The sequence below is a fragment of the Uloborus diversus genome, chromosome 4 (genome assembly GCF_026930045.1).
Source record: "Uloborus diversus isolate 005 chromosome 4, Udiv.v.3.1, whole genome shotgun sequence".
Classification (NCBI taxonomy): Eukaryota; Metazoa; Arthropoda; class Arachnida; order Araneae; family Uloboridae; genus Uloborus; species Uloborus diversus.
Genome location: NC_072734.1, coordinates 111,371,079 through 111,393,759, shown reverse-complemented (window position 1 = coordinate 111,393,759; position 22,681 = coordinate 111,371,079). Strand labels below are relative to the sequence as shown.

General features: G+C 33.5%; 1 protein-coding gene across 1 annotated transcript in view; it reads right to left on the bottom strand.

Annotated features, from left to right (window-relative positions):
- Positions 1-958: 958 nt before the first annotated feature.
- The window catches only part of LOC129220447 (uncharacterized), a 134,406-nt gene continuing 112,683 nt past the window's right edge, over positions 959-22,681 (bottom strand). Inside the window, exons 8-14 of the mRNA XM_054854867.1 lie at positions 22,549-22,635; positions 17,167-17,323; positions 16,659-16,821; positions 10,481-11,554; positions 8,481-10,435; positions 5,214-5,590; positions 959-1,176 (exon numbers count right to left, since the gene is read on the bottom strand). Coding sequence (XP_054710842.1) covers positions 959-1,176; positions 5,214-5,590; positions 8,481-10,435; positions 10,481-11,554; positions 16,659-16,821; positions 17,167-17,323; positions 22,549-22,635 — 4,031 coding nt within the window. The remainder of the gene's footprint in view (positions 1,177-5,213; positions 5,591-8,480; positions 10,436-10,480; positions 11,555-16,658; positions 16,822-17,166; positions 17,324-22,548; positions 22,636-22,681) is intronic.

Genomic DNA, 22,681 nt, shown 5'->3' with positions numbered 1-22,681 from the left:
ATGTCCAAATAGATTTTAATGATTTCTTACTCTTAAAAATATATTCTGAGAATGTTCCATCTCCCAAAACGGACCGTGTCCACAAGCAAAACATAATTTATAGTCTAACAATTAATTGTGAACTTGTACTAATTTTAATGAGCTGTCTTTTGTCTTTATAGATGCATTTTCATTTAAAACACATCTTAAGTTAAAACTAAAACTAGCATTGACATTTTTTTTAGAACTTGAAGCCCATTTTAAGAAAATATTCAGTTCATAAAACTAAATTTTCACTGAAAGATTTATGTTAAAAAATTGATGGTTTATGTGCTATTTTTTTCACCAAAATTTTATCTATCGAACACATGTTATAGAATTTCACATAGACACTACAGATACCTTACACTTAAAAGCAAATTTTGGAAATGTTCCTTATTTTCGGAAAACGAAACTTGTCTGCAAGCAGAACATAATTAATTCTTAAATAATTGTGTACTTAAACTAATTTTTATTAGCTGTCTTTTGTCTTTATGAATGCAATTTTATTTAAAACACACCTTATGTTAAACTAAAATTAGCACTGACATTTTCTTATAGAACTTAAAATCTATTTTTAAGAAAGTATTAAAGCACAAAAAACTAAGTCATGTCTGCAAGCATTATGTAAAAAAGGGCATGTTTATGTGCTATATTTTGAACCAATATTGCATTTTTAGAATACATGCTAATATAAGACCACATAGACATCACCGATGTTTTACACTTAAAAGCAAATTTTGAAATTATTTCAAAGCTCCGGAAAACGAAACTTGTCTGGAAGCAGAATATAAATCAATCGTGTATGAGTATGCATGTTTACGTGCCGTATTTTGTCATCACTCTCTCTCTCTTTCTGTATCTAGTTCTATTATTTCAGGCGGTTATCCAAACACCTTTGTGACTATCAAATTCTCTAATGGAACTATGGATTTAGTCTTCAGTAGAAATCCAAAAGCCGACAACAAAGCAAGCTGGTGCAGCAGACGTCTTCCTCCGATTTCCAGAGCGTGGGATCGTGCAGATCTCGAACCAGACGTCCCCGGATTTGTTGCCTAGTGACAGGGTTTTGTAAAGGCTGCTGCTGTTGCTGCTGCCACGTTGGACTGTTGGTGGCTGGAGGTCTGGCTGGAACGGAACGACTTCTTTTGCTTGCACCTGAATTGAGAAATATTCATTATGGCACATTATTTTTAAATGTAGTTTTTTTTTTTTTTTTTGAAGTTCTATTCAAGAAAAATACTTGTAAATAAAATATTTACAACATACTTAAATATCCTCATAAAGTAATTTGCCAGTAGCAGCAAAACATTTTGCATGTCGCTCATTTGGAAAAAGAGCGCCACAATACGAAAAAATGAAATTTTACAGGAGGATCGTTTGAAGTTGGACTTCTCAGGCAATTTGCATTACAAAAAGTAAGGTCGCTGTGCTTTCCAGTGGTTAACATTAGAACAAAAAATCTGTCATTATTTTCCAATGAAGAAAACGTCATTTGAAGGTCTTTAAGCGAAAAAAAAAAAGAATTAAAAATTTTGTATTGTGGCACTCTTTTTTTCCGAACGTGCGATATGTGGCAGTGAGAAGCAAAGAGATGATGTAAGTTAACTTTCTTAAAAGTGAGAAAAACAAATTTGAAGTTCAGAGCCTAGGTAGACTTTCATTGATTTTTTTAAAAAAAATCTATCTCTATAGCAGAACCTATCAGGAGTACTAGTACTGTCCCTTGCACCAACGCAGAGGAGAGGTTCTTCTACCATTTGCGCAGGTTATCTCCAAATGTTTAATTTTGGCTGCTACATCCCTTTTCTTCTCACTGCCCCATAAACCATATTTATTAGTTTAATTTAGAAGTATCTTTCTGTAAACTGAACGAAAAAGTGTGTTTACAAAACGCTTTTAGATTTACCTTTTCGCATTTTTTTGCTCTTTTCCTTTGATTTACACATACGTTTCATCTTAAACCATATTATCTTCAACTCAATTGCTGTTATACAAGTCTTCACGTGTGATACAAATAAATACATTTGGGAGTCCTACAATACGTTTTATTTAGATTTTCAATAACTTTCATATTTGAGGCAGTGAGAAGCAAAGGGATGTAAATGACAAGTTTTGAGTAAAATGCGTATAAAGATAACTTCTTAGGTAGGCTTTCATTGATTTTTTTTCCTAAATCGTGCTGTGCAGTAGCACCCCTACCAGGGCCACTAGTACTATCTCTTGTCCCAAGACAGAGGAGAGGTTCACCTACCATTTGTACTAGTTGTCTCAAAATTTTTAATTTTGCCACTTACATCCCTTTGTTTCTAACTGCTTCATTTGGTACTAGTAAAAGGACTTAGATGCGGCAACTATTCTCTGACATTCTCAAAACGAAACTTTGGGAACTCTAAGTAAGAAAATAAATTAAACTAAAAGAATGTTCTGGGGAAATAATGTTTATTTTTGCATATTAAAATAATCGCTTAGGCTCTCAAGGATATCAGTCTGTTTTATGCTATTTTTTTATACGCGAAGAACATTTTGAGGTCTTACTTCTTAAACGTTATATCATGTTGTTTTTATAATATATTGTCGAAAATTGGATATAACACCTGAGATGACAACGGATTAATGGCATCCAGTTAGTTGATATCATTTTTGTGCCTTCCAAATTTAGCAACAATAAACGTTGTCTCAACTACCGTTTTATATGTAAAATTAAGTAAATTTTGACATTTGTGGAGAGCTTCAGATTAAAATGCAATTTTGAATAAACTGAAAAAAACGAGCTGATGTGTGCATCACATGACTTCCTTTTACTCCAATTTAATGTCATTTTCTCATTATTGGCAGTTTTAATTTCAATATGATTCAATAGTTTACTCCCTAAATATCACCAACAATGGCCAAATTGAAACCAGATTTAAAAAAAAAAAATCGCCAAATTTGTCGCCAATTTGGCGACAAAACTTGGCGACCAAAAGACTGGCGATATATCGCCAAGTGTCCGCCAAATTATAACACCACTTGAGTTTACATCGAAATTAACAATAATTTCTCCCCAAAAAGGGGCAAAAGACCCCCTTTGGAGGATACGAATGCAACCAAAAAGGAAGGTGCACTAGACCCCACTAGGAGTCTACGTACCAAATTTCAACTTTCTAGCACATTCCATTCTTGAGTTATGCGACATACATACACACATACGCACATACGTACGTATATACAGACGTCACGAGAAAACTCGTTGTAATTAACTCAGGGATCGTCAAAATGGATATTTCGGGTGTCTGTACGTTCCTGGGCTCATATCCATGTGTGGTCTGGTTGAAAAAAAAACTCAACAATCATTTAGGGGTGAACAAAATAGAAATTAAGGCCGATTTTTGGGTGACATTTTTTTCGCGAATACAATAATTTCGTTTTTGTAAAAGGAAGTAAAAAGGGAAGACGTAAAATATGTTTAGAATTGAAGCTGGGGTGCAGTGCGGAGGTCTTGGAGTTAAAAACCAAATTATAAGTACCAGTATATAGTACATACGATTTAGATATTGTTAGGATTTTTTCAAGGCAAGAAACTACTTCTTGATATTTTTTAGAGGAGAGATATTCACTTCGAAAGAGTGAAATATATTAAAACAGTAAATACCATAATATCGATCAATTCAATAAAAAATTAACTTTTTTAGGTCGAAATAGAAGATGACAGAGAGAGAAAAGATGCTTATACTATTTTAATTTTAAAAATTTAATAGAAGTCGACATTTTGTAATTAAAAATAATAAAGCATTTAAATTTAATACTGCGGACTCTCGTTTTAAGCGGGATTACGTTCCACGAAAATGCCAAGCGGAAACTGAGACCTAATATTAGTGTTAAAATAGGGGTTAGGTTCCGTAGATAAAAAAAAAAAAAAACTTCATTTAGTGATGACTAATTATATAAAAACTTTAATGTGTACTTATATCGATTTCTATGCACAATATGTGTAAAGAAAACATAAATTAATTTCGTGTTCTGTTTATAAAAAGGAGCTAGCTATGATAGTCTTTGGCAGTCATTAAGTATTTTTCCTTGTAGTTCTTTGCAGAACATTAACACATCCATAATCACTTGCGTCATTTCCATGATAGAATCTTTCTTCACTAACAAATCAGAAAGATCAAGTCGTTTGTCTAAAAATGGCTCAAATTTTTCAATATGAAAGTTTTTGGTTATGTGTCACTGATGTCGGTATCCTCGTTGGTTTTTTCATCCTTTGTCACTTTTAAAAGCTCTTTTTCCAGTGAGTTCTGAACTGTGTGAGTTCAATAACTTTACTTCTGGAAAGAGTTCTGGAACCTGTCGCAATAAATGTCTCCAATGCTCCAGGATCAGTTATTAGCAGACCAAAATGCAGTTTATTACGTAATCTGCAATCTTTAGTAGTTAGAATTTTGAAAGAGGGGAAAATGTTATCTGTTTGCAGAGCCACATCCGCGTAAAACCGAATCTCATCCGCGTAAAATAAAATAAAAATGTCAAACCTTAAACCGCGTATAATCGAAACCGCGTAAAATAAACCCGAGTAAAACGAGGGTCTACTGTGTTTTAAAAATTCCATCAGCTTTGGTTTTTTGTTTTTTTTTAGCAATCACGATTGCTTATTGTTCTCATTTGACCGTTTTTGGTGTCCGTGCCTTTTTCAACTTGGACCAGAAGCCTTTGCAGCACCACCGTCCTGCGTCCTCTGATGGCGGCGCGGCGCGGCTGTTCCGGTTTTGAGCTATCCGCTTCTCCTGGTCGGAGGCGTCCATGTCCTACATACACGCACGTTCACACACACACATACACGACTTCATACACTCACACACACACCTACGTGCATACACACAGGTCTACGCACAAACACAACTATGCACAAGTAACCGCCCAGGAGGAGAGGCAGACTTGGGGGGGACAGGAGCCGTTTCTAGAAACAATAACTCCAATGAGTAGGGTCCTGTCTCAGTTCGTGATTGCGGAAAACATAATTTGAATTCAAAATTTCAGAATTCAAATTAATTTTCTTTTTTTTTCTAATTTCTTACAATTTAAATTTTTAATGTTCCTGCTTTTTACTGTTTTAATCAAGTATTTTTTTGTAATGTCTAATAGTTTTTTTTTTTCATTTTTGACTAACTCAAAATGTATTGTTTTTTATTTATAGCTATAATATTCATGAAAATTACCTTGAATTTTCTTTCTCGTCCCTTTTCTACCCCTCGACTCCTTTTTTGTACCAACTTCACTTCCAGATTCCTGACTGGACGAAGACAAGGGGGTACCTTCACTGTCCCTTGGCATGCTCTCGTATCCACTACTAGTGCCAGAGAACTGTGGCGTCTTGGACAACTTCCCCAGGAGTTCTTTGGTCTCTTTTAAGTCGGAGGTGCTGAGGGCACTGCTGTCACTACCGTGCCCGCTGCTTGACTGCCGGGCTTGCCACTTAGACTCCTTAGACTTGAAAATGGTGGGCGTGATGACCGTTGTTGTTGCTGGCGTTGACAGGTATGAATAGGATTCTGCACCGATAACCACATCCGCACAGGGTGGTGATGAGGTTGTACTACCGAAAAAATGTAAAACACAATACTTAGATAAGAAAATAATATTAAAAAAATAATAATAGCATTCGGGGAGTCTGACTAGTAAATCAACAACTAAACACATTATTTTTCAGAAATTAAAATGTAAAATTTTTGAAAAGTCATGAAAAGTATTTTATTAATTAGAGTAATATTGATAATAATAATATTTTTTTTTTAAGTATGAGAACTTTTGTGGTTTTATTTCAGGGGTGTTGATGTTCAAATAAAAATGAATATTGCAGATTAGTAAACAGTGGGGAAAATTCTAGTCGTTTATGTTATGGAGTTGTATAAAAGAATGCAGGGGTGCCCCGAACTTAAGTTTTTGGAAGAGCGGAATATCTCAATTTGCCGAATGGAACTCCAAGTTTCGCCGAATGATGATAATTTTGGTGAATAGAACTCCAAAGTTTGCCGAATGAAAACTCCAAGTTTCGCCGAATGACGATAATTTTGATGAATAGAACTCCAAAGTTTGCCGAATGGAACTTCAAGTTTCGCCAAATGATGATAATTTTGATGAATGCTCAAAGTTTGCCGCATGATTGCACTCTTGCCGAATAATCAGACAAAATGTGCCGAATATGGATATTTTTGGAAGGTCACAGTGACCTCCCGTGACCTCCCATCAGGACGCCCCTAGAACAACGTTTCTGAAGACAGTCTATCTATGAAAAACATTTTTTAAAAGACTTTATTTACTTTAGTATGTTCTCTAACTAATTGGACTTCCCTACACTTTTAAAAACAAACTTCAATGTTTCATCAAGAAATAACTTAAATCCAGCTACTTTTAGCTCCCTCCATCGTATTGGTCATAAGTATCAATAATGTAATGGTGCTTTTGGTAGTCAGGAGTTCGTAAAAGCATCATGTTAAACTTATCACCAAAAAGATGGTTCCACCTAAAATTTTCTAAATTTCACAAATTTCTTGGTGAAATATTGAACTTTACTTTTAGCAGTGTACTTGAAAAATATGGAGATAATTTCTTCATCAGATACTTCAATGGTAGTCAAAGCTTATTAAGTTACACAAAATTATACAATAAGCATCATTAAGAAACATAATAGAAGATTTCGGCCAGAGTTAGAAGTGAGTAGGTGAATCTTAGAAACCATTACAATTTTTTATGCTCTTCGAAAATTTGTTTTCATCTGTAATTTTTCTTTTTGTTTTGCTTTGACGTTTTTTTTTTAAACTTAATGTTTAGTATTATTTGTAACTTTGACATATAACGGTCATCACATAAATAGGCTACTCAAACATCAACCTTTTTTATACAGCGAATTTACAGGTAAGTACTGAGGAAAATATTTATGAAAAATGACTATGCAATAAACACCTGGAAAGAGTGCAAAGCGATTGTGTGATTTATTAATCTCTTGATTACTTTCTCTTTTAGGGGTATACCTTTTGTGAATACTGAAAGATTGGTTTACATAGTTTAAGGAGCTTAAAAATTACGTTAAAAAATAAGGTATAAAATAAAGCTGCGTTTATTTGAGGTTGAGAGGGGAGGGAAAGAGACGTAACGTTAGAGAAAGTATTATTTAATTAAAATGATAAGTCCTAAAAATAATTTTAATTTAAAAGATAAGTAGACACTTTCTCTTAGGTACGAATTTTTCTTGAAGTAAAACCACTTTGTGACAAAATGCATAACAATTTTAATTTTAAACTTTTCAGTTTTAGTATGCAGGAAAAACATTATTTCTTTGAACGAAGATGGAATTTGCTACAATAATATAGCTGTTGTGTTTGGGGGGGGGGGAAACTTCTTGAAATAAAGATTATTAAAAAATTTTAGGTTCATCATTGTTTTCCTGTGTTTATTTGATCATCTGGTTATCTCCTTTCTTTCTTTGCTATATATACTAATAATCAGGAAATAAATTCTAAAATTGCACATTCAATTCAAAAGCACAAAGTAAAAATTGGCAAATGAGCTTCCAATGGACACTAATTTTCAACATATATTTAAATAAACTATTGTTATTGGTTTGAATGTGCGTTTAAAAGAATTATTTCACTTATTACATCCGAAAAGCAATATACGTATGTAAAATTTAAAATGAAGAGCAATATGCATATCTAAAATTTAAAATGAACAGCAATATGCAAGTGTAAAATTTTAAATGAAGAGCAATATGCATACGTAAAATTTAAATTGAAGAGCAATATGCATATCTAAAATTTAAAATGAACAGCAATATGCAAATGTAAAATTTTAAATGAAGAGCAATATGCATATCTAAAATTTAAAATGAACAGCAATATGCAAATGTAAAATTTTAAATGAAGAGCAATATGCATATGTAAAATTTAAAATGAAGAGCAATATGCATATATAAAATTTAAAATGAACGGCAATATGAAAATGTAAAATTTTAAATGAAGAGCAATATGCATATGTAAAATTTAAAATGAAGAGCAATTTTATGTATTAAAAAAATACTCCATCAAATAACTGCAAAAAGGATATGTTCTGTTGAAAATGCTTCTAAACGAGCAATAATATTTTTAATATGATATCGTATTTATTTCACAAATAAATAAATAAGTAAATAAATAAAGAATAATAAAAAGAAAAACGATAGCTATACTAAAAATACTATATATTTTTTGCAAATATGTATTGTAGAAAGCAGGGCAACCATAAAAAATAACCCCACTTTAGAACAATTATTAAAGCATGGTCCACCCAGACTTTCTTTGAAGTGAAATTATTTTTTTTTAAATTTTTAAACCGGTAACAAAATCTTTTTTGCTCACTATATTACAGTGAACTTTTATTTACAAATATACTTTTCTTCGATTACATAAACCAGTATAAAAATAAGGAATATAAATCAGAAAATAAGGTACCTGTTAAAAGGACTAGCTGGAGTAGAAGTACTTCTAATGAGAATATGGGATTTGGAAGATGAAGCTTCTGAAGAGGATATCGTTATTACAGGACTTCCATTTTCAGAAACTTCTGAAATGCTGTTGTTGGCTGCATAGCTGCACTGTACATGTTGCTGTTGCTTACTTTGTTTTCGATTCCCTCCTAGAATCCCTCGCGGTGGCAGTTTTGGACTCCCTTTCTTCCTTTGGTGTTGTTTCAGCATAATGTATTCGTGGCGTATTTCTGTGGCATCGGTGGATTTACTGATGTGATTTGTGTGCTCAGAAACAAGTTTTGATTTCGCTGCTCTTTGAGCAAAATACTTTGTGGTGTGAAATGGAACAGGGCTTGATGAAGGTCCTTCGCTGTAAACTCTACACCTTTGTTCCTGAATAATTTCTGTGAGTGAATGATGGATTTTCTCAGTAGAAACTGCTGGCGCTACTTTGGCTGATTGATTTGAGTCCCTTACGGAACTTGGTGAACACTTCTCGAAAATTGGTAAGTTTTCATTGGAACTATGAGATTTGTTAACATTTGCAGCACTTTCTAATTGTTCTTTTGGACGCTCTTTGCTAGGAGTACCACTGCGAGGAGAACTCCATCGATGCTTTGATTCTAAGACAGAGTAATCTTTAGAGTCTTTAATACTACTTTGCGTTAATTTCAAGGCATCTAATTCTTCTACTGGTATCTGCGTATAGTTATTTTGAGGCTTGATATTTGGAGGCACAACTTGGGTTGGCTTTCCAAACTGAGGGAAACAGTCTGGAAAAAGAGGAACTTTTTGTATTTTGTTATAAAATGCTTCTAAACGTAGTCCATTCATAGGTTTAACATTGAACTGGAATTCGAAATTTTCAACGTCCAATTCTGCAGGCTCACTGCGAATGCTATTGACATCATTTTCTCTAAGTTCTTCTAAGCTCGAATCAGCACTGTGGTGCAATTTACTAACAAATGGAAAACGGTTTTCTGAATTACAAAAACTGCTTAAAGTTTGTGGAAATATTGGAGTTTTCCACCTTTCTTGGTTATTGGAAGAGTTTTCAATCATTTTTCTAAGATTTGCTAATTTTTCTAATTTAGAGGCCAAGAGATTATTCTTAGAACGCGAATCCTCATTAGAATTTACATTTCTACTGTGAAGTGTCCTAGAACCATGATGAGGTAAAGAGCCCCCACGTAACAATCGCCACGTTAAATCAGGATCCATCTCCCGGTTATCAGGTGTCCAACCTTCTGGTACACTAAGTGTTTCAAAATCAACACTAACTGCTCGGGAATCCGTAAAAGATGAAGCTAAATTTAAATCTTCTGCACTTAAAACATGAAGTGGATGTTCACCTTCATAGCTGTCAGTATCACTTAAATGGTGGTTGTCCAGCATTTCCCGCGGCCATCCACAGCTTGAAAATATATCCTCTTCCGTTACTTGGATACTAGAGTCTGCCATCGTAACCAACTCATTTTGACCAAAACTATCCGATACCAACAAACAGCCATCCTCATCATCAAGATGCACGCTGGACTTAGAAAGACAACGGTTGAGGTCATAAAGAGAATTATGACCCTGATTTAAATCCTCACTATTGTTATCATTAAAATCTACAGAGCCACTTGATGACTGCGTGCTTCCATCAGAATGGCCAAGTAGCTCACTTAAATTGCCATTTATTGAGTTATCGAGATCTGATACTATGTACTGAAAACTAACTTTAGATTTTGCACTTTCACCTTCTTTGTTTTCTTTAACTGGTTTCAGATTCTTCTGCACGGGGTCTTCTTTCGAACGTTGGCCATCTTTTGATGGATGTGGCATTGGTTTGGCATAATGATGTTTATCGGATTCATATGAACCAGAATGATCCATAGTTTTAAGTTTTGCTTCTTTTCTCGATTTATCTGTTCCACTAAACGTTGGACTAGCATGCTTATCTGATTTCTCTGAGGTAACATGAGAATGTTTCGAGATAACATTCGTTTTCTTCTCATCAGAACCAGGTGGAAAATCTATCCAAACTTCTTTCCTACCCGGAGTTTCAGATTCCTTTAGAACTCGGGAGTGATCTTCAACCCATTTTCGAATCATTGTTTCTTTCTGAACATCCATGTACCCATACATCCCTGGACCGTCTACCCACTTTTCCTTCTGCAATTGATGCAAAGTTCTAGAATCGAATTTCGGTTTAGTGAATCTTGGACCATCAATCCAAGTTTCGTCACTTGTTGGCTTAGGCTCTTTCATTAAAAGTTTCAAAGCATTCTCAGCTTGTTGCTGTTGGAACAAAAGCTGCTGTTGTGAAGCTTCTTGTTTATGACTTCGCTTTGACTTGCGTTGTGATTGAGGACTACTGGTAGCTGTATTCCCAGGAATAGGAGATCCTTTTTGATGACTTTCTGGGTTATTTTTTGATGTTCGACTGGGAGAAGATTTGTTAATAGAATCACTGGAGCCTTTACCTTTCCTGGAATCATTAGTGTAGTCCATCATTACATATTTCCCTAGTTTAGGTGACATCTTAGGAGAATCACTATCACTTAACTTCGGATGTTTCGGTGATGAATATGGCGATGAACTGATGATTTTCTTCTTTGGAGAAGAAATTGCATTTATGGGATTTGAAGTCCTAATCTGTTCATTTAAGGCACTTTTAGAAGAATGATCAATGTTTTTTTGTTCTTTTCCTGTCGGATGGGTATCAGACGCGGTACTAGATTTGTCTGGATGAAATCCACTTGCATGTGATTTAGAACTTTGTTTTTTGGTAGTTCCAGTCGAAGTTCCGGTTGACGCGTTTTGCGCATCTTTAGCTAGAGGAGAGATGGTTTGACTGGCTCGTCTATCACAGATGTTTCCTGGAAGTGGATTACCACGGCCAGCGCCCACAAAAATCACTGTATCGCATGACTGTTCGCTACTGGATGTATAGTCTTGATCACTACTTCCGGATTTGACTACTCCGTCTTCTCCAACAGCATGAATACGGACAAATGGTCTGCATACTCCTTTCTCATCTCCAACTGGTCCTAGCTCTGAAGATGAGGCAAACTAAGAACGAAAAATAAAGCAGTTTATAATTATTTCACTCCCATAATTGCACATGACTGTGATGATAAAAATAAACTTCTATTTAACTTTTAGGCAATTAAATTTTATAATGTTTTGTTTTAAGATGACAGTACTATAGTAAACCTTTGAAAGTATTGAAACTATGAAAATATTATTACAGGTTTCTTTTCAACTTATTGCAAATACCTTCAGAGAACAAAACTAACAAATATTATTCAGATTTTATTAGCCAGTCAGTTCAGAATATATATGCCAGTTATTCAGAATTTATAAATCAGTTAGATGTGATGTATAAGAATTCAGAATTAATTCAAAAAACTGATCTATATCAGAACCTATTTTTAGAAGTTATAAGCTTTTTTAAAGGAAATCAGAAAAATAATGGATTAATAAATAACAATTTCAAAACATTCAAAGAAGATATCAAACTGCCACCAACCAATGACAAACTATCAAAACGTTTTGCAATTTGTTTTTTGAATGTAAAAACTTTTTGAAAACACTATTTTGTATGAATCTACAAAAATAAACGTTTTTACATTTATGTTTTTACATTACATTTAAAGTAAAAGCTTAAAAGTAGAAACGTTTATTGCATTTTTAAAAACATTTTTTTTAAAATTTTGCATGCTTAAAAATAATTTTTAAAACTTTACATTCTTAAAAACAATTTAAAAAAAATTACATTCTTAAAAATGCAAATACAACACAATATAGAGGAGAATTCATGGAATGAGTTTCGGTTATTTGTATACATTAGCAATCTTATAAAAGATGTAGCAAAAAATTATATTTATTAATTAATTAATAGTCCGCATAATATTAAACTGTATAACATTTGTAAGTGTAATGTTGTTGATAGTTGATGATCAGTTTATGTTTATTAGTTTCGAGGCTTTAATTGCAGTTACCTGTGCTGCAAAAACATCAAACACATTTCTTTTTGAAACTTTTGAAAGATTTATTGTTCTTCAAACTACATCCAAACTTCAAATTATTTGGTCGAACTTTGTGGGAAGACCGTCAGCTGAATTTTCAAAACTGCCAATCTTTCACTGAGAAAAGTTTTGAACTTTAAACGGAATTGCTGATTTCGTAGAAATTTAACAGAAACTCAAACGCGTTTCATGGATCGCTGAATAGAATTTCTGTCAAACATTGCAGTTTATTTCCTGACATTTTCAGCATGATTTCTACTTACTTGAAATAAATACGGAAGTTTAGGTATTGCTTGGAAATTGATCAAACGCAGAAAAAAAAAGTATCAGCTCATTTAAACTAAAATGAGGTAAATTATATTAAAGATTATTTTTCTTTTATTTTCCCATTGTCCAATCGATCTTGAAATTTTTATTAATTGACAAAAAATAGTAAAAAAATGTAAGAGAGTGTTACATTGTTGGAATTTAAAATTAAGTCGACTTTTTCTCATTTAATATTTGGCGCCTCCATAATTTTTTTTAAAAATCTTATCGATTAACCTCGGAGTTATTCCCATCTTTGTTAATTGATATAACCATCGCCGTTAGGGGGAGGATGGTTATGTGAATGAAATTATAACTGTTGAAGTGTCTTGACAAATTATTGATTGGGATCTTGAAATGGTATTATAAGTTAGAAGTAAAAATTGAAGATTTTATTTCAACAGATTTTACTTGTAACTAATACGAGATTCATTTCCTCGACCAAAGTACGTAAAAATGTTGCATCACTTATTTCACTAGTTTATGCTCAAGTTCTTTAAATTTCCCAACAAATTTTCAAACTTCAGCACGTATCGTGTTAATGGATATATCTAATAACTTATCTAAAGCCTTTATCTGAATGCATCAATCGTTCCATTGTAAATTCTGTCGTGCTAAGAACAAAAGTCGCAACAGCACTTTTTGTCAATAATGAACTACTTACACCAGGTGTTTTTCGTCACATATTTCACCTAAATACAAAGCTTAATGGTCAGTTGTCAATGGGAAATACATTTTTAAAAATTCTGAAAAGTTGCATCTGAACATAGAGGCGCGATACTTTTAACGACAATTTTTTCCTTTTGAACTCATCTGCAGATACTTTTGCGCTTAGCATGGTAGAATTTCTCTAAATGCTACTAATGTATTCTGTAAACCGAACTGTACTCATTACATTTTGAAATATATTTGTAGTATATACATATTCATTCAAAAAGCTTATACGCAACGGGATATATCGCTACGCTAGTTTAACTATCGCTCATATTTCTCTCATTAATAAAAATGATTTCTTTGAGTCTAGGCTGTTGTCGAATCACTAAAGTGCTGTAATTTGGGTGAAGGAGAAAGGGTGACGCCTTCACCCTAAATGTTTTATTTTTTATTGCACAAATAAGGAAAATGTGAAGTAAATTGGTTTCAAACCACCTTTTCTTCTGGTGAATCTCTCCAAAACCTAAGATGAGCTTCCTCAAGCATTTTTTTTTCTAACTACAGCACTAGAACCACATTATAATGAGTAAAAATATGACACCGTGTATACATTTGCAAATGGAAGCAGTTAAACAGAGTTGAAAAAACTCTGCAAATAGCTGTTTCGGGGTATGAAACGGCGTAAAAAAACGATGGAACACAAAGTCCGATGACGGACAAGTGAACTTATCACTTGGTTTACTTGTCCATAGTGGCAAATATCGTGTATGCCGTGGCAAGGTAAATTCAGCATCTGCAATTTTTATACCTTACTTCTTCTTCTTTTTTTTTCATCTGTTGAACGTAAGCTTGATTGTACAAAGTTGCTTATTTGGTTTCCGCTAATAAGCCCAAAAAAAAAACATCAACTTCAAATATTTCTCCATTATTAGTATGGAATCCAAGACGCTTTACTTCAAATATCTCCTAAACTTATTTCTGAAGATACCGACCTTTACTTTCCCATGGCGTTAAGGGTAGTAAATGTGTTAATAGTAAGCATTAAGTTACCACCCCTAAGCCAACACTCTTAAAAATACAGGTTACATTCGGCACCTTTCAGGGGTCAAATGCTTGTTCACTAGCGCCACCTAATACGGAGCTGGGGTGAAAAATAGACAGCGGGGGTGCAAAGAAGGAACCTACGGAGGGAGAAATAGCACCCTTTCTGATTTCTACTGTAGATTTTCCTCCTCCCTCCACCGTATTGTTTGCGTTTTTAAATACAGTTGTGTAGTTTTTTTTTTTTTTTTTTCATAGTTTTTAATCATGATATTCTAAGTTTTGGACATTTTTCACATTGAATTCAGTACTGGAAATGATTAAAACTTGTTATTACAGCATTTGATCACATTTCAGAGTTTTCAAAATAGTTAAGAAGTGCTCATTGCTTTAATTCACCTGATCGTGCTCTAACTCAGTGTTTCTCTACCTCTTTTAATCCACGCGTCGGTAAAAGCAAATGGAAAAAAATTGCGGATTAGTGAAATTTTTATCCTTTACATAAAAATAAATAAATAATAGTAATAACTCTGGGACTATTATAAACTTGTGAAAAATTTCTGCGTACTGATGAGTTTTTTATTGAAATTTAAAGACGAGTAATTCTTTCAATAAACATAGTTAAGTTAATAATCATAAGTGAGAAATTATACATTTACTACAACATGACCCGTACCGAAAGTAAAGTGTAGAGGTACTTCTGAATCATTGCCAAAAATATTCTGGGATGTTACAGTTACGGGAAAAAAAAGAATCGTTTCATAAACGTTCAAAATTTCAATCAAGAGTAACAGTAAAATAAGATGCACATGAAGTTTTTCGACAGTTTAAAAACTTAAAAGAAATTTCTAACGCTATCGAAATATTAACAGCTAACAGGAAATGATTCAAACATTTTAATGAAAAAGCAAAAAAAAAAAAAAAGCTAGACGTAGAGATATTTCTTTTTTTATTTTTTTCGCATGAACTTCTGTTATAATCTACGAAGCACAAGAATCATTTTTATTCAGGTTCTCACTTGTTGATTATTGATAATCTTATTGCCGGATATTATTTTGGTGATTAAATGTTGTTTATTGAGTACTCAAGAAAATAATGATAGATATTTTTAGTAGCGTTGTGAATGACGGACATTTCAGGTAAGTAACGGTAAACTGAAACTTAACGACAGTAACGGTAACTGAAAAGCAATAAACACACTTTTAACTACGTATAAAAGCCCTAAAAGCTACAAAGTGATAAAAGGCTGTACTTTCTTGTTATTTTGGAGATTAATCCTAGAAAAGTTTTAACCCAATAGTGTACTTTATTCAATGTGAAAGACACAGATGCAAGCTATCATTCGTGCTCCATATTGAAGTGGTTGAATGTACGCGAAAGCGCATGTGCCAGGGAGTCATTCTGCGGTTGCCTGCTGTTTTGGCACCCCTGCTCTATTTTCTTGCCAGCATGGCACCCTTGGGCTCCATGCTTTCACGCTACGGGGAATATATTCACTCGTCTGGAATCCATGGTTATAACAGTGAAGGCTAAGACAGAATACCATGCAATGTACCGACGGTCCGGTTATCCCATCCAGAGACTGTAGTTTCATCCTCGCTATGGACTCATCAGTCTGTAATAGAAAATAATTGAGCTGAAGGAAGATGTGATCTTATTGAAGCTGAGATTCCCAACAAACTGGTTGATGAAGTAAATTTCTCTCACCAGCGAGGAAAGATTTAGGACAAAACTGCAGTCTCTGGATGTAAAACCGGGCTGTTCGTATATTGCATATAAGTCTGACTTAGCCCTAGTTTAGGAGTGGCAACTTACTGCTTAATACCAGCTCTTTGCTTTAAATTCTGAGTTGAACAGCACCATATCAGTGGATTCTCGCTTGTGAGATACATTTACTTTATCTACCAGTTTGTAGGCGCTCTCAGCTTCAATAAGATAACAGCCTCCAGCTCGGTTGTTCTCTACTTCAGACTAATGAGTCCACAACAAGGACCGAACTGCAGTCGCTCTATGGGGACTGGGCTATCGGTATGTTGCAGGTTAGTAGTGCTTTTTCACCATTGTTCCAGTAGCGACGTAACCTATCTCTTAATTATGCCTATAGATTAGTTCGAGTGAGGAAAAAAGGAAAGAAATTTGGCTACCTTTAATTTTTTCCTTCGAAGCCTGTGTATTCTGGATGCTAACTGAAGCGTCGCCAAAGTTTCTGGATAGCGTGAAGGTGTGGTGGACACGTGGGCAATCATGGCAACCCTGCACATCACACTCCCCATGGCTTCTCTCAATAGTTGTGTGAGTTTGCTGTCCCTAAAGTTAATCAGAGATTCTTTTAGTACTGCATTACAATAAGTAAAAAATAAAATTACAATGACAATATAATAAATAAAATTACAATGATACTTTAAAAAATGACCAATACTGTACAAAAAATATTTTCGAAACAATATCACAGTAAAATAAAATTGAAAAAAAAAAAAAAAACGTTTGATTTCACAGAATTGCAAATTACTGCATACACATGTTTTCCGGGTACTTTTTCAATGAAAAATAAGTGAACTCTGAATGAAATGACCTCCCGCAAAAGCAAAATGGCTTCTGTCGCATAATGATTCATTTGTAAATGTTTTTTTTCTTTTTTTTTTCAATGCTTACTTGTAAGGCACGTGTTTCTGGCCGTTAAAGAGAGCCAAAATAACGTTTCCAAGGGCTGAAAGTGATAGACAGCCACCGGAAGAACCATCTCGAGATTTGTTCGTTTTCTCACAACTCCCAAGATCAAAGAGATGCAAGCGACTTCTCCCGCCACTCACTGAAAGGAAAACATCAAATTTTAGAAAAAAATCAAAGCATTGATAAATGTTTGATATTTTGGTTTTAACGCTCTGCTGCATTCTTAATCTATTTTCACGGTAGTGACGTTTTTTTGCACATATTTGTAATTTATTTCCAGAATTTAAAGAAGTGTAGCTTTTAATTGCTACGTGTTTGAACATAAGAAACCATTATAAAGCATAATATGACGCATCAACAGTCTAAAACCATTGTGTTTGAAAAATAGTGATTTATACGTGTTGCGGGTGCATTCGTACGGTCTTTCATCTATTGGTTCATCATTTTGTTCGCCTGTATATCCTCATATAAATAATAGCCGATGATCGAGTAACCCGCGTGTTTCAATAATGAAACTCGCTCCACGGCATGATTTGATAATATGTTTTGGTAATGTTTAACATGCACAGAAAGGCCCTTTATTGTGACAAGGCTGAACTCGATCCGGTAACTTAACAGTTTTACTAGTAAGACTGTGTCATTTCAGGGAAATGAAGAAACGAAAAAATGGTCAACATTGAATGCTACCTACTGGAGTTTACGGTTCATTCACTGGAGTTAGGGTAGAAATTTCAAATATAGAAATATCACCAGACAGGCAATTGCTCCGTTCAAATGTAGAAAGCAATTTTCACCCGCCATAACATGACGGGTGATTTTCTGCTATTAATATATTTATGAAAAATAGCGTGACAGGGGACAAAGGGAGGAGAGGGTGAGGTGAAGTGCAACACTTTGTAACAGGAAGAGAGAACGGTTGTTAAAAGAGTTGAAAAAAAAGCGTGCCATTCTTTATGGACCCCCCCCCTTTACCCCTTTTAAAGTTAAAAATCATCAGTGCAAAAATAATGAAGCTATGTGAGAATTTTTTTTTACTCGAATGATTAATATTTTTGGTAAATCAGTACTGAAACGTGGTTGTATGCGCAGTATGGAGTGAAATATAAAGTTTCCCCAAACGTTTCGTAAACTAATCATAACATTTAAGAGAGCACTAAGCTAATTACCTGTCTTATCTATAAAGTGTTAAAAATAAAAAAAATTGAATAAAATGAAATATTTAAAACATATATAAAAAATATTTTTAAATCTTAAGTCTATTTCTATAAGCTTGGATCATACTAAAAAGTATGAAATAAATTAAGTGTATGATTTCTTGATTGAAACACCCAAAAATTGATGTTGATTTCAATATATGTATGTTTATGGTTAATTTAAAGCAGCCAATAAAATTAAAGCAGCCAATAAAATTAAATTAAAAATTTGAGTGAAGAAATAGGCGGTATACAGCTGTGTACAAATTGCTTTCATTATACCGCTTATATTTCTTATCTCAAACTTTTAATTTTAAATTTATTGGCTACTTTCAATAAACATGAACATACATATATTAGGATCAACTTTTCGGATGTTGCAATCAATCAATCATATACTTAGTTTATTCCATTCCTTTTAGTACGATACAAGATTATAGAAATAATTTTTAGAATTAAAAAGAACATTTTTTATATTTTATTTTAAAGTTTTTTGGTTTTAAAATTTGTTTGAGATGAAAGTTATTGAAAGTTAAATTATTTTCTTGTTATCTATCCTTATTAAGGGAAAACACTGTATAGACTCATTTTAATATAAATGCATTGCGCATAAAGAAAGAATAACTTTTTTTTTCATTTAATGAATTTTGTTCAAGTATGATGAAAAAAAAGAAAGCTTTTAAAAGCGCCGACACATACTCGTACATGATTGATAAGTTCAGCCTTGAGACTGATTTGTTAAATTTATTGTTAATTCATTTATTCACTTTTTCCATTGTTTACAGCAATATTTAATGAGCAAAAGTATTTTATACTTAAAATTCCTATTACTTTTCATTGTTTCTGGCAACAATTCAAAACCGGAAGCAAAACGCAGGATTATGACAGAAAATCTAAGTTGAGAAATAATCTTTAAAAAACAATGAAATTAAATTCACAAGACAAAAATATTTATGAAGGAAACAAAACAATAAAGGAAAAATAGAACTAATAATCTTTCACCAATTTATTAGTAAAATGCATTAATGCAGTTTGATCGATACCACTCCTCCATTAATTCTAACACCATCCCAATCGAAAGGAGCTTTAAGGACTTGACTTCATATTTTAGCGACATAGATGTATGATCATCTATACTGTCACAGCAGATGATTTATTAGAACAATGAACAGAAATCCGGAAATTTGCTAAGTGATTGATTGAACATGTTTAAAAGTCGGGGGAATAGGAATAAATGTAATAGCTTATAAATGTCAGCGAAATCGTCGGTTAAAAAATAAAAGTTGAATAATGATGGTTTCTGCCATTCACTTACTATAATCATGAGAGTTTAAATTAGAATCATTCTTTTATTGGGTAATTACGTCATTTCCGAATACGTCATATCCTGAATGGAGAAGTAATCCCGTTAAATTATGTCAAGAAAATAATGTCTTGATGATAAAAAACTAATATGGTTCTGGTCTGACTTGAAGAAAGATAATTTATGGTTGTCTCTTGAAGAAAAAAAAAAAATGAAAAAAAAAAAAGGGATGTTGGAGAAATATGAACGAGAACTTTATTAAGTATTGTCCTAATTATATTTTATCTTTATTGGATAAAAAGCTTTTAAACCATGAAAATATTTTCAAAATAAATTACTTTTATTACACAAAATAGAAAAATGCTGTTTGAACGCTAGGGAGTGGGTAGATTTACCATGAGAAAATAATAAAAGCTCCTTCTTGATTACAGGTTGTTTGCCCCACTGATGATCCGTTTGGGGGACATGCCTAATCTTAAGTATTATTTTTTAAGTTGAAGTAAATCAATGACTCATAAGATCCAAAGAAACCAGTAGCGTTTTTTAAGAAATGACAAGTTCTTAAAGGCGAAAGAAGATAAAATCTGCAAGTGAAAATGAGGTATGTAAAGTCAGTTATTTTAAAGTTAATTAACATTTTTAATTTGTTTTTAAAAAATAATTTTTATTGGCTTAGGAGAGTAATCTCACTTTTAGCCATTATGCTATGTTTTGTAATGTTATTTTAAGTGCGGTATGTAATCTAATGGAGTGGGGCGAAATACCTGACCGTCAGGGTAGTACGCCCCGAATTTGCAATTTGATTTTTTGATAATAAATAATGTTTTTCTTATATGTTGATGCTGATCTATTTTGTGCAGCATCTGGAGCAACATTTAGAAAGATAGGGGGAATTTTCTTTCATTTTTCATTAGCGTAGAATTTTTTTTGAAATGTTTCTTCTTAGGTGGGGCGTGTTCTCCCGAGCTACCCGAAAATCCCTTTAAAAGTAGTAATGGTAATTATAATAGTTACAGTCGCCATATTTCATCCCCCCTAAGCATTTTGACCTCTGAGTAGCATATATAACCCCACTACTAAGCCTCTGAATTTAAGCTTAAATACCTGAAATAAAAAATGTTTTCCGTTTAAAAAAAAAAAAAAAAAAAAAAAAAAAAAAAAAAAAAAAAAACGAACTTTTATCAGAAATGAAAATTGTTATCCCAACAGCTTAACAAACACCTTCTCAATAATCAAAAAGAGCATTTACAAACAGTATTACAAAAATTCAAGTTAACAAAAATCAGAATAACTACTCCCAAACGGCAAGACACATGAAACTTCCCCAAATAATTAGTGTTGTTGACCGCAATTAGAAAAAAATATCACCTGTGGCGACACCTCGTGTCAAACCAGAGAAACTTAGGAGCACGAAATTGGGCCTTGAAACGAAATGTGGGTACTTTATCCTATATCTTGATGTTACTAATATGTCATCACTAGATAATGCTTTAATTCAAGAACTAAATACCTATAAGAAATATTTTTACTTCCTTTTACAAAAAATTAAGTATTGTATTCGTGAAAAAAGTTTCATTCAAAAATCGACCTTAATTTTTATTTTGCTCACCCCCGAATGAATGTTAAGTTTTTTTTTTCGACTCGACCACACATGGATAAGTGCCTAAGAACGTATAGACACGCGAAATATCCAATTTGACGATTCCCGAATTAGTTATAACGAGTTTTCTCGTGACGTCTGTATGTACGTATGTATGTCGCATAACTCAAGAACGGTACGTCCTAGAAAGTTGAAATTTGGTACGTAGACTCCTAGTGGGGTCTACTTGTGCACCTCCTTTTTTGGTTGCATTCGAGAGTTCTTAAGGGGGTCTTTTGTCCCTTTTGGGGGGGGAATCAATGTTAATTTTGATGTAAACTCAAGTGGTGTTACAATTTGGCGGACACTTGGCGATATATCGCCTGTCTTTTGGTCGCCAACTTGGTGACAAATTTTGCGATTTTTTTAAAAATCTGGTTTCAATTTGGCCACTGTTGTTGATATTTACACTGTAAAAACGATTCAGAAACGTTCCTGGAAAATAATGGGTAGCTGATGTGCCTAATTTCTGCCAGTAACAGAACTTGCCAAAACCAGGAACGTTTTCTGCTAAAGTTCAGTAAACTTCCTGAAATTAACCCAGAAGCTTGCTGAAAAATTCAGAAATCTTCCCGTTAGAAGCCAGTTGTGTCTCTGAAACTTTAGAATAAACTTAGGAATGTATAATATAATAGCTCGGCATCTTCCTGATTTACCAAGGTAGTTCCAAGAGCATTATGGGAAACATGGCCAAAGCTAAGCCAGAATTGCAAGTAAATGACGAGAATTTCACCCGCCGGCAATTCTTGCAAAGCAAAGTAGTCCACACTTATTTGCTCCCTTTAGAAGCTTAATTGGCATGGACGGGCCGTAATTGAACTGAAGCCGATGCACTTTATAAATACGTTCAGTTAATCTTCAAACTGGGAGCTAAAAATATTTTTGACAACAGTGAAAAGTCTGCATTCGTGCGACGTGTAGCAATTCAGGAAACTTTTTGACACGGATACTTGGTTTTTCCAGGAAGTGGGTAAAAACCATTAAAATCCCGAAACGTAACTCGGAAATACTCAGTAACGTTTCGGAATTTTTTTACAGTGTAGAGAATCAACTATTGAATCACATTAAAATTACCAATAATGGGAAAATGACATTAAATTGGAGTCAAATGAAGTCATGTGAGGCACACATCAGATCGTTTAAATTAAGAGTGCAGCAGTTATAATTATCACAACTAAGCAGTAGTTTCTGGTAATAATATTTAAACATTGAGATAAAAAGTGAATTACCTCCTCCACGTTCACCTTTTTCTACCCGATATTGATAAACATGGAGAGTGAATAAAAAATGGGAGTTTTTTGCTTCCTCTTCATTGTCTAGAAACATTAAAAAAAATAAAAATTAGTGCACTATCATTTTGAT